The sequence below is a fragment of the Epinephelus fuscoguttatus genome, linkage group LG22 (genome assembly GCF_011397635.1).
Source record: "Epinephelus fuscoguttatus linkage group LG22, E.fuscoguttatus.final_Chr_v1".
NCBI classification, from domain to species: Eukaryota; Metazoa; Chordata; class Actinopteri; order Perciformes; family Serranidae; genus Epinephelus; species Epinephelus fuscoguttatus.
In genome coordinates, this window is record NC_064773.1 from 25,265,158 (window position 1) to 25,277,687 (window position 12,530).

Here is a 12,530-nt window from a genome sequence, read left to right on the forward strand (position 1 = left end):
AACTCACACCAAACGGAGAGAGGAAGTGAGTGACACAAACTAAACCAACCTTTTGCGGTGATCTGGACGCAGAGACAGGAGACTGCGACCTCATGTTTTTAGCCGAGGAGCCTGCTGACAAGCAGATGAGGGAGAGAAACACAAGAAAAGAGGGCAAATTCAAATTAGAGGGCCGTTTTCTTCCATTCACCATGATGACACAGCGTGAGTCATGCAAACATACACACATGGAGTCGAGAGGGCCAGTGGCTTAAAGCATCAATGAATCAAATAAGCGCTGATGTTCTGCAGGTCTTTTAGGCTGCCTTAAGCTGTTTCTACATCCAACAGCTGTTCCTGCTCTTTGCAATGAGGGCAGAAAAAGTAGGGGGAAGAAACACTCCATCTGCTTACTACGCTGCTGGGCAGTACAATATATCAGAAAGCACTGGGGAGTAAGTCAAGTCTGTTGCATCTGTAAATAAGTAAACAACTAAAATACAGTTTGAGCTGATGGTGGAAGAGAAACTGTTGTCGAAATGTAATGACATGCAATTCTCAGGGGGCCGGAAAAGAAACACAAATCCGGGAATTGACTGGAATTTCAATTGGGATTGACTTCAGCCCTCTCCAAGTCCACAGAGATTTTCATCCTTGTTCTCAGCTTAACACACACATCTCACACCAGAAAATATCAGCATTTCAAGACAGTTAGTGAAGAAGATGCTGTGGCCATTGTGTATGTGGATGATGTTAGGAGCAGCAAGCCAGGAATCAGCAGCTGGGAGCCTCAGATGGGAAAATGCCACAGTAGGAGGATGAAGAGGAAGCACCAGGTGTCAAAAGTCAGAGTGGAAAAATTAGTACCATTCTTCATCAGAGGATTCAACATGATCGGCCACTTTACCTGCGTACGGTGGCCTAGGAGGTACAGGAGGGCATTGCAATTTGCCAAAAGAGTCAGAGAAGGATGGAGCGCCCTCTTTGACACTGTCTAGGCTCCAGCTGCTGGGTGTGGGTCTCACTTACAGTACACAGAAACATCACAAGTCACTCAACAGCTTATGGGATAACACAAGACAACATGGAGAAACACATTTCACATGGATGGGATGGTAACTGGAAACACACTGAGCATGATCAGCTGACTGTGATGTAGTCAGGACACATTCAGGAACAGTAGTTTCACACCAAACGTGCAAAAGTACCTAGAAATTCAGCTCCATACAACAAGAGATGGGATCCAACATGTACACGCTGTCTTTTCCCACACAGTTATGATTACTTTACATGACTGATTTCTGTGTTGCTTTGGGCTCTTCTTATTTATTACTTTCTTTTAAAGAGGGCAGAGCTGAAGAAAAGTGATGTCACAAACTTGCGCGCACCAATCACAATGTAAGCCATATTTAAAGCAGAATCTGATGAAGCCAAGTTTTCAGGAGCTTTAATGAAAAATGTCCTTTTAACTCTTGTAGATCTCATCCCTGCTCATATTTTGCACCTTTTTTGACAATATATGTAAAAAATACATGTATAAACAAAAAAAACTTTTTTTGAGTTTTTCTATATCAAAATCTAATCATGTTTTCTTTCTGTAAACAAAATATAATGTGTGCTTTTGTAAGCTAGTACCAACCAATTTTGACCAAAAATATCAGGGCATCCACCAATCCATAAAATTTGCAACTTAGCCACACAGAGCTAAAATTAAGTTAGCTAGCTAGCACAACATGCTACATCAGTGTGTCTTCTTTTACCCAAATACCGTGTTGATGGGCCAAGGGCTGAAAGAGTTTATCCACTTTTAGAAAAGTGGTATCAGCTTCTGATTATGCACAAGGCATTTTACACAGGACTGTTTCAGCAACTAATGTTACATGAAGCATACTATTGGCTTCATCTCTCTCCCCATTGATACTACTAACCTTTGGGCGTTACACTGTTGTAGCCTAAGGCCCCGATCACACAAGGCCCCAATCACACAGAAAGCGACTTTTTCGAATTGATTTTAATGAGAATGAAGCTTCTGACTCGCTGTTTTAGCGTTGCGATGCGCCTGCCGTTTCTGGGCTCTAGGCGCCTGGTGTTTTTGCCAGAGCACTCTGGACTCCACAAGCTGAAAAAACTTCAACTCTCAACGGAGAAGCGCTCCACATAATCTCTTTTTTCGTTGCTGGATACCCAGAGCTGTATGATCTGACGATAGACAGCAAGTTTTTAAACTGCCCCTGCCATCGAGGCGAAGCTCCTGGACCAACTGGTGGTACTCCCCATTACCCACCCTCTTTTTAGAGTCTCATGTACCCACACAGATCTCTGTTTCCCTGTGACTAACAAACTACCTACTGACAGCCTCTCACCTTCAACCAGAGCTACAGCAAGTACCCTTGCCTGTCCATTTTAGGAACTAGCTACTAATTACTATGAAATAAAAAAAAAAACAGTAGCTTGATTACAGGGGAAGGTTAGTGTAAGGAGGTGATGGGGTGGTTGCCTGGCAACAATAAAAAGGCGCAGCAGGCATTTTTGATTTTTTTACTAGTATTATAAATATATTTACTATTCAATTTTTTTTAACAAGGCAGTATGGTGCCTGTTTTGCAACACTTTCTGTGTGATCAAGGCCTAACTGTTATTACACACCCACTTTTCAATGATCAAGTCAAATTTCGTCAAATACTATCTCCCACCTGCCTATTCTGTTTCATTCAGAAATGCACAATACTGAAGCTGGATACACACAAAAGCCATTTCAGCTGATATCTGATATCAGAATATCAAAAATCACAATATTCATTTTTCAGGTTGGTATTCTCTTCTGCTCTGACAAAAGATTCAATGTTTGAAATGGGTTTTTTTTTTATCCAAAATTGTAACAGTATCATAACTCTGCTACCTCAGAGATGCACAAAATTTGCTTTTTGTTGTTCTGTACAGTGAAAGAGGTGCCATCATGATTTCTGCCTCCTAACATTAGAATCCTACTGGCTGTGCATTGCGGAGGTCAGCGCATTTGAGGTTATACTGAAATGAACTTTGCCTGTCAGGGCAGTTCTCACCGCTGTGGCTCAGTCAGCAGCCCAGGAGAGCACAGCTCGGTGTATATTTTGACATCCAATTGATTTAGTCTTTTCTTTTGACATAAGTGTGTATTAGTCGGTGACACTTCAGTCTCACTTTTTGCTATGCATTTTTAATGATTATGTCTTCCTGGAATCCTGAGGCCTGTCTCAGTCTTTGATGTGTCCCAGCTGTTTTGTTCTTGCTTTTTTCCTGACTTCCTGTCCTGTCTCTATTGTGCTTTTCAAAGCAGACTGTGGATGATTTTAGCCCGAAAATGATTCCTTTATTTCTTCCAAGAAAAAATAACATTAGCTGATATCACTGTTAGAAACATGACATAGAAATGCAAGATGCTGCTTAAGGTCAGGCAGCTAAATGAACCTCTTTGCAAGCGATACTGTATGTGGTTGAGGATACTTTTTAAACCAATTATGAGCATACGATGTTAGATGCACGCAGGTCACTGACTTTGGATGAGATGTTGAGTGAAAACAATAATTATCTTTCACATTATTGCTTGCTTTAATTTGCTGACAATAACTTAAATGTTCACCAACAGAGAGATCAAATATCTGTGCAATGCAGCATTTGCACATTTGGTGTGAAAACAGGGTACAAAGCTTTCATGAATGTACATTTTACATCAACAGGAATAAACTCCAAAATAATAAGTAATAAGTAAACAGAAACTATAATTGAAATTGCAGTCAGGGTGATTGGTCAGGTCACAGTTTATAAAGTTGTGGTAGCCTGACACGTCTGGACACCACTACCGAACAGGCTTCATTTTCATTTCACTGCTATATGCTAGGGAGCGTCATATTTTAACGACACTATATTTGGTATCTGGAGTTGTAATCTAGGTTCAAAGCAGCAGCTGTGGCAAGCAACACCTTTATACAGTCACAGGTTTTGTGTAAATTCTCGCACCTTTCATCATTGTTGTATGCATGAAGGTGTCATGTCGCCATATTGTGGCAGTTCATCTATCTCTCACTGCATTATTTACAGATCACACTCGAATCACATGGAAAGGTGTGTGAGTCACAAGGAAGCTATCGCATCCGCACTCCTCGCTCTTTATTTAAAGGCGTCTCTTCCGCTACCCTCACTAATTATTTCATAAAGCGTTCGCAAGCAGCACTGATGGAAGGAAACACACTTTACACTCAGTTTTGCCGGAGTTCAGAGAAAAGCAATCAAACTGTTCGGGGATTTTTTTTTCTTTAATTACACATAGGAAAAGGGGGGGGTCAGCTTTCATACTTAATTCTCAGGCATATTTTTCCCAGAAAATGCAAAAACTCGACTATGCTGAGCAAAATGACAACCAGGAGGCTTAACTAACAGATATGAAGTCATACATATGAATGTCACACACGTCCATCAGCGTCGCAGAAATAGTACCTGCAATTTTATTACTCTTCTAGGATAAGGGAAGATGAAAAGCTGCAATCTAGACTGTGTGTCTGGTTAGGAGTCGGAGGAAAATGGAGCCCAGCGTGTGTGTGTGAGTGGATGTGTTTGTGTATCCTGAGGAGCTCCCAGAAGCAGCTGCACGAAGACAGACGCCTCTAGTCTCTCTGCGGTCAAACTGTCACACACACTGCATGTCTGGGCACATGACCGCCAACCTGGACGGCAGTGTAAGTGTCGGTGAGTAATAGAGAGGATGCCTGTTACTGCTGACAGAAAGGAACACGAAAAATATAAATAATAAAAACTGCACATCTAACTTTAAGGGCTGCTCGACGAGGGCAAAATTCATCTTCACGATTATTTCGGTCAATATTGAGATCGCAATTATTCAACACGATTACTAACTGTAGGTGGCTCATCTGCCCTAGTTCTTACTGTAACAGTTAAGGCACCGAAATACTGGCATATAGTCAATAAAAAAACATACAGTAAACAACTCTTCATCGCAACTCTGACCTATTGATAATTCCTGAGCTGCAGCTCGCTCTCATTTACACACAGCAGGCACAACGGACTGACTAAAAGGCACACGTGACGGCACACTTTGACTGCACGCTCTAATTCTGTATTCTCTACTGTGTGTATATGCATGTGTGGTCAGATATTTGCGGCGAAAAACACTCTATAGCATCAGTTATTATGGTCTGAATCTACAGCTAGGCTGCCTGAACACTCAGGGGAGAAAGAATTAACCTTTCAGTCTTGCTACACTAATTGACACATTGGAGTGATGCTGTCACAAATAAAAAGTTTCCTTTAAAACACACCAAACAGCGGCAAATTGCAACCTGCGGCAAGCTGCCTTGCAATGTCCATGGAAAGTTGCAGCAGCCACTCTGAGCTCAGCAAGCTGTGGGTGTTTGATTCTGCAAGGACTGCTGCCAAACTAAAAGTTAAAGATAGTCTGAGGGGGCTTTCACACCTGCCCTGTTTGGTTTGGTTCAATTGAACTCAAGTTCGTTTGCTCCCTAAGCGCGGTTCGTTTGGGCAGGTGTGAACACAGCAATCGCACTCGGGTGCACACCAAAACAACTGGACCGAGACCATCTTGAAGAGGTGGTCTGGGTCCGGTTACAAACGAACTCTGGTGTGGTTCATTTGTGGTGAGAACATGTTAGGTCTGAAAGCACCTTAACTCCTGTAACGTTGATGATAAAAAAGACTTTCTTTCCACCTGAAACACGTGAACACGCTTGCCGGCTGCCCAAAAATGCAATTATTGTGGTGAGCCACATTTTGCTGCTGCTTGGTGTGTTTTTGGCACTAGCAGCCGTCATAAGAGCTCCTCCTAATAATGCAATGAGAGCTCAGCAGGCTGCACTGGAAGTGGTCACAGTGGCAACGGGTTAATAGAGTTACTAGAGGGTCTGAAAAGTCGCTAACTCTAGTGAGAAAGTCGCTACACTGGCTGAGTGCACCACTGTTAAGGGAAGGACTGTGCTGGATTTATGACACAAGACAAAACAAGAGCATCACTGTGAAACAGAATGCAACCCAATAATGGTTTTATTTTGTTTCCATAATTATCGGATGCCAAAAACATAACTGAAACTGAAAATACAATTTAATTAATCAATTAACAATTTTTCTGCTAGAAGGGATTCCCTGCAAGGTGTATTTCAAGGGTTTCTGAATGTGGAACATCAAGAGTCCACAGAAGAGAAGGATGTGAAAGAATATACTAAACACAGTGATTTACCTTTGTCTGGTGCTGAGAGGTTGGGGTCACTCCTTGGTAAAGTGGTATCTCCTATCTGATGAGGAGGAGCTCTCTGCAAACAGAAGAAATAGTCCAAATTACTGTCAAATACGTCCAGCGTGAAATATTTGAGATAACATAGGTAAATGCCAGCTTTAACACGAAGAGGAATAATTGAATATTGGGCGGTTAAAACAAATATCAAGGTGTGAAATCTTTCCCTCACAAATTCAATAGAACAGACAGAGGGAGGCTCAGACAGCAAAAGAGTCAGACAGAAACGGTGTTGAATGCGTAATGACCTTTATGTCTGGCAGTGGTGTGGTATTTGTCGAGAAGGGAGAGCACTCCATCCTCAAAAATATATAAATATGATTTCTTCTTATCCTGTTGCTAATTACTGTAAATGATACAAGTGATCAATGTTTCTAACAGTCACTGTGACATTAGCAGCTAATAGCTAATCCATCTCTGCTCTCAGGTTGGAAATAATTGTTCAGCCTCTCAACATCTATTCATCTGTGGACTTAAAATGATTCTTTTGACTCAACACAAACAGGGTAAGAAAAACAGGTGAACTGTGCCAGTAGCGCTGACCGCAGAGATGAAAGGCCTTGAAAAGCAAACACATTATTTTTCTGTTACAGTAGCTCTGTCACTGAGGATGGAGTGTGTGATTGCGTTACATACTGCCCTTCAGCAAGAGAAGACACTGCAATATCGTGTCGGCTCTTGTTCTTGCTGTACTACAATGTTGTTGTCTTTTTTTTTGCTGAAAATAAGACTGCTGCTCTTGAAAAACTGCAATTCTCAGCTACAAAAGGCCTCATGGCATGTGCCCTTGTCCGAGAGGCAATTTTTCCTTGCAGAGAAGTCACCCATTGAGATATGCTGTATAATACAAAGGCGACCTTGAGTTCTGCCACAGCATGCACCTTATGGGCCGCTGCAATGTTGGGTAAACATGCAGATAAAGGCCCAGACACACCACACAGACTTCAAAGAGCTGGTGGCGACAAAATCCAGCTGTGGAGTCGCCTCACATCACCTGTGTCATGGTCAGAAAGTTGTGCTTGAACACACCAAAAAGACTACAGCCAACTGCGTGAGAGAAAATACCTCTCCATACCAGCCAGGCCACCTAAGAAGTGCACCACGCTTTGAAGCCAATTCTCAAAGTGGCATTGCACAATCACAAGATATCCTGCAGCCCAAAAAGACTTTTTCCCATTGACAACAAATAATTATGATACACTTCTGCTACAGAGCTTAGTGGCTAAAAATATAATCGTAACAAATCATGGTCGACCAAAATCACAGCCGACAAGCATCAATGGTGCGGGACACACCGCAAAAACTAGGGCTACATACGCTGAATGATGGCCAACCATCAACTTGGTGTGTCAGGGCCCTGAGGAGCAAAGTCTCAAAACATATATAGAATTTGTCTTATTCCAAATCACACAGCCACACATTTGGTAGACAGGTGGAGCTAAGTGAGCACGGCTGAAGAGAATCATCTGTAAGAGCTGCAGGTGAGAGACAAAAAAGATCCTTCCTTTTCCATAACCATCTGCTTACAGTAAAGAGTGGGAGGGGAGGTGTTTTCCTCATTCGCTATTCATATTTCAAACTTTTCTTTTAATCATATCCTCAGTGTTGCTTGTTAAAGAAACACAGACGGCTCTAAATGCTGCAAAACCCATGAGACCCGTGATATTTTCTGTTACATAGCTGTGCATCTTCTTTACTGATGATTCAACCGGCAGAGTTTTGTGCCCATTGAAGCCATGAAAATGCTTCAACTGTGAGTCATCTCACATTGTTTGTGCAGAAAATGACCGTGGCTTTTACTGCAACAACCACTGACATGACGCCACTATTGGGACAATAAAACAATTAAATCAAATTTCTGGTATCTATCACAAAATGGTGTGTCTTCATTTGTTTTTTCTTTCAACCAAATATAGAACTACGTATGTGACAGCAAGAGCACATACTCAAGCTTTCCTCATAACAGCAGACGCGTTTCCTTCGCGTTCAGGTCACTGAAAGGCCAAAAGCTTGTTTGTCTGTTTCTATTTTTGTATCCACTTCTCCTCTGCCTGCAAATATCCATATGTTGTAACCTGAGGGCGTGACAGCTGCATTGCACTTAAATTGACTTGACAATTAAAATCCATTCTATGGTATACTGGAACTAAACTTATTGCTGGATCCCATAAATAGCTACACTGTGCCATTCCCTGTGGTTATACCTTTCACACTTAAAGCCTGATTTATGGCGGCGCGCTCAACACTTTTGGTAAGTGTAAGTCAAGTAAAAATAAACAGTTGTGTGTCGTTTTCACTTTATGCTTCAGCCAAGGGTGTAGGTTTCATGCGGGGGTGGGGTCCTCTGCAAATTTTGTCAAAACAAAAGTCCTTTGCCACTTTCATGTTTTGAATTGCACACGTTCTAAATATTGACAGAGATCTGTCCCTTGCACCCCTCCAGAAACCTCTGTCTATGACTTCTGGGAAAGGTTTTTAAGTTATCTCCATGGTAACCAGAGACCTACTGCGTTCTTCAAAGATCTGAGTCTATTTCTGTTGCATTCAGTAAAGCGTAATCCGTTTAAGTCAGCTGTTAAATCACACAAATATCCTGTTTTTAACTTAACCAAACCTATGGTACATTGATTGCTCAGTTACCAGTCTGTGTGTGAGTGGCAGATTCCCCTCACCCATTTCAGTGGGCTGAGAAATAAAATCAAAGTATCAATAAACAGAAACACTGCTGATTTCCTCCCATGGCGCTGTCATGAAAACTATTTTGGTTCCGTAAATGTGTGCTGTCAGTCAGCCTGGTGAAGGCAGTTTGGCCGGCCGCAGTCCACTCAGCTTCCTGGGAGCTGCTGCTGACAGACGGCCTATGTGGATTGAAAACCACTATCTCCGTGGCATTGTTGGTAACACTATCCAATCACATTGTGCAACAAAATATGACACTGTCCAAAATAACAAAATTCTCAAGTGGCACGGCAGGAAAGTGTCAAGCAACACATTTTTTTCTGTCTAAAAAATACGCCATTTCTGTTGAGCAACACTTATCAAAAGTGTCAAGTGCCCTATCATAAATCAGGCTGGAGTGTGTGTGTGTGTGTGTGTGTGTGTGTGTGTGTGTGTGTGTGTGTGTGTGTGTGTTAACCTGTGCAGGGTCCAGGGGGTTGGGGAAGATAGCGCTGACCGGTCTCTCTCGTGGAGACAGACACGCATTTTCTCTGGAATGCTTGTGTTTCTCTGCCATCTGGGGTGAACCTGGAATGGAATGGTATGAGATGTTAGAGCGGCCACACACGCACAAACACACACACACACACACACGCGAGAGCCTGTGCAACACATAAGGGACCAAATAGCAGCAAGGTGTTAGACTATTACCTACAAATACTGGCAATCAGGAAAGGCCAATCTCTCTTTCTCCCTCCAAGCCTCTCTACCATTCTTTCAGCCTCACTAGCTCTACGACATGATAAATGGCCTGCGCCCTCACACACACACACACACTCACACACACACACCCTCCTTACTCCATCCAAATCGCACTCCCTCACCTCCTCAGCTGGACTGGACAATTACAACAGACAGCACCACCTGCTAAACCATGACGCAAAAACATATGTAACCCATGCACTGACAAAACCCCCCACACACACGCACGCCAATGATAACACTCGCTCGTACCATTTTCACAGCACTTCCCCTCGTCTGGTGTTAGCCACTGTATAGATCTCGATCCATTAGTGACTGCGATAGCACTTGGAAGGCTATCATATGAGTTTGAGATACCCATCGCTGGCTCTCATTCAGATAAGACCACACAAGCAATAATTCTCTGTAGGCTTTATGGGTAGACAGAGGCCACTTTTATAAGGGCGCCGCCCGCTGCCAGCAGCTTGCCAAAGGGGAGTGAATAAGCTTCCATAAATGTCTTCATATATCCTTACTTTTTATGATGTGGATCAGGCAGAGACACATTTGCACATTTGAACACAGCGAGATAAGAGGGCAGACAGTGAAGGCATTAGATATTCACACTCCACACTGTAGAGGAGGCCTTGGAAGCCCTGCGCTGGACTGCTGGAGATTGCACTGAGGTCCAAGAAGGATACTCCACAGAGCTGCAATCATCTCCTACTCTCTCTTGCATTTTCACCGGCTCCATGTTTCTTTCAACAGCATTTGTCTCCACGTCTCAGCCCATTTCATTTTTCATCTCAGCTCATTTCGTATTCTCTCTATTTTTCAGTCTCTTAACTTTCCATTCAACCCCCTCTCTTCATTGTTCATCTTTTTTTTTTTACCCCCCATCTTCCTCTCCTGCTTGTGCTCCCTAGCTGTCTTCTAACCTCCCTGACCTCACCAGACAGCACGCTGTGGTGGTTTGAGAGAACATCGTGCCACTGAGAGGTCAAAGGTTCAGTCCCCGTGTTTGGTGTGTCCAGCTGGACCTCTGTCTTCTTCCTCTGTCACTCCAGGGTGAAATAACAGCTAAAAGCCTCCAGTGTATAATACGAAGAAATTAGTGCTTTTTTTTTTTTTAAAGAGTCTCACCTCTGGCACTGGAGGGGGCTGAGCTGGTGACATTGGGCGAGGCAGAATGGTTGGAGCTGAGGCTTGAGGTAGACGGACTGGGCTGTAGGTGGGATGACAACAACAACAACAACAGCAACAACATTACTAACATAAGCCAGAGCATTATGAAACATTATCTTTTAAACATGAAAATAAATCAGCTTAAGTCATAATTCCAGTATCGAAAAAATGTTAAGACGTTTGTGATGAAGTCTTGGGGTGGGCAAGTTATGTCTTGTTTGTTTAATCTGTACAAAAACCAGAGTGTAAAAGCAACATGTGGTGGTTTTTACAGGCTTCATGTGCTGGACGATTCTAGGCTGGGGGCTGTTGCCTGGCAACTTTCAATGTCGACAAGACTAAGCTAAACGGCTGTTGGTGATGGCCTCATATTTAGTATACAGACAAGAGAGGGACCTGATCTCATCATCGGCAAATGAGACCAGTTCAGACACTCAAACAGACAAAACAAACAAAAAACACCCTGTCATTAAAAACTAGAATTACCCCACTCGTGTTGCCGTTACAATTTACATACACGTCTGTGAAAACTCTGATGCTTCACACACATCTTCCCCCTGAAGAGGATGTCCACAATCAACACAATTTCAAAGTGGACACCCAAGATGAGTGTCACCAATTCAGTATCTGACCAAATGTCTCTTCTGTTCCTGAGATATGATGTTGAGTAATGGCCGCAAAAGTGTTTTTGCAGAACAGGATGATGTCACAGTGAAGTTGACCACTGACCTTTTATATATCTGGACCTTATACGTCATTCTTCTTGACTGAGATCTCTTGTCCTCATCCCTTTTTGTCCCATCTAGTGGTAGTGTTAATTAGAGAGTACTTATTTGAAGACATTGGGAATTCATCATCAGCTCGTTGTAGGGCATTGGGACTTTATTATCGTGTCGTTTGAGGATACTGGGACTTTATCATTGTTAACAATGTTTAGTTTGTTTGATACTTATCAGGTCCTACTAATCCCAAATAGCTAGGAGAAATTAAAAATGCATGCCAAACAAAAGTTCAGGCCTCAGGAGGATATAAAATGTCATCACTTTATCATTACATGGTATTAGACAGTTGTGAAATTTGGTCATAATTAGTGTACGACTTCTTGAGTAATGCCCAAAAACATGTTTTGTGAGGTTGCAGTGACCTTCAATTACCAAAATCTAATCAGCTCATTGTTGAGTCCAAGTGGATATTTGTGCCAAATTCGAAACAAGTCCTTTAAGGGGTTCTTGAAAAATCATGATCACGAGAATGGGACGAAAGAGTGACGGATGAACAACCCAAAAAACATAATGCCTCCAGCCATGGCTATTGCCCGTGTGAGTATAACAATCCATGTACAATCCAAAGTCTGCAACTGAAACCTGAAAAATATGCCTCTCTAGGAGGTTGGGGGTTTAAGGCTTAATGCACTTTGTGACTTGAGTTGTTCAGCAGTGATACTTGTCTGTAGGATCCTCGTGAAATGAATTGTACTTGATCCACACAACAAACACTTTGATGTTCAAAAATAATATTGTAATAGGTTGAGTCAGATCCCTGACAGCAGCCTTTTTCCCTTGTGTTTGTCTCTGCTTCCTGTTATTCGAGGCCTGCCAGGTGTGCTGGACAGCTTGCGGGGAGTTGTCAGCAGCTTTCTCAATTGGCCAAATCCAGTTTAGATTACTGC

The 12,530-nt window shown here is 42.6% G+C and overlaps 1 protein-coding gene across 7 annotated transcripts in view; it reads right to left on the reverse strand.

The window, feature by feature from the left end:
- Nucleotides 1-12,530, reverse strand: part of dock4b (dedicator of cytokinesis 4b) — a 171,982-nt gene that overhangs the window by 9,368 nt on the left and 150,084 nt on the right. For 3 of the 7 annotated variants that reach the window (XM_049566555.1, XM_049566553.1, XM_049566556.1), the window contains 5 exons: nucleotides 10,820-10,901; nucleotides 9,414-9,523; nucleotides 6,224-6,296; nucleotides 887-1,003; nucleotides 50-114 (listed from right to left, as the gene is read on the reverse strand). In XM_049566555.1, coding sequence (XP_049422512.1) covers nucleotides 50-114; nucleotides 887-1,003; nucleotides 6,224-6,296; nucleotides 9,414-9,523; nucleotides 10,820-10,901 — 447 coding nt within the window. The remainder of the gene's footprint in view (nucleotides 1-49; nucleotides 115-886; nucleotides 1,004-6,223; nucleotides 6,297-9,413; nucleotides 9,524-10,819; nucleotides 10,902-12,530) is intronic. The other 4 variants (XM_049566554.1, XM_049566559.1, XM_049566558.1 and 1 more) reach the window with 3 other exon arrangements.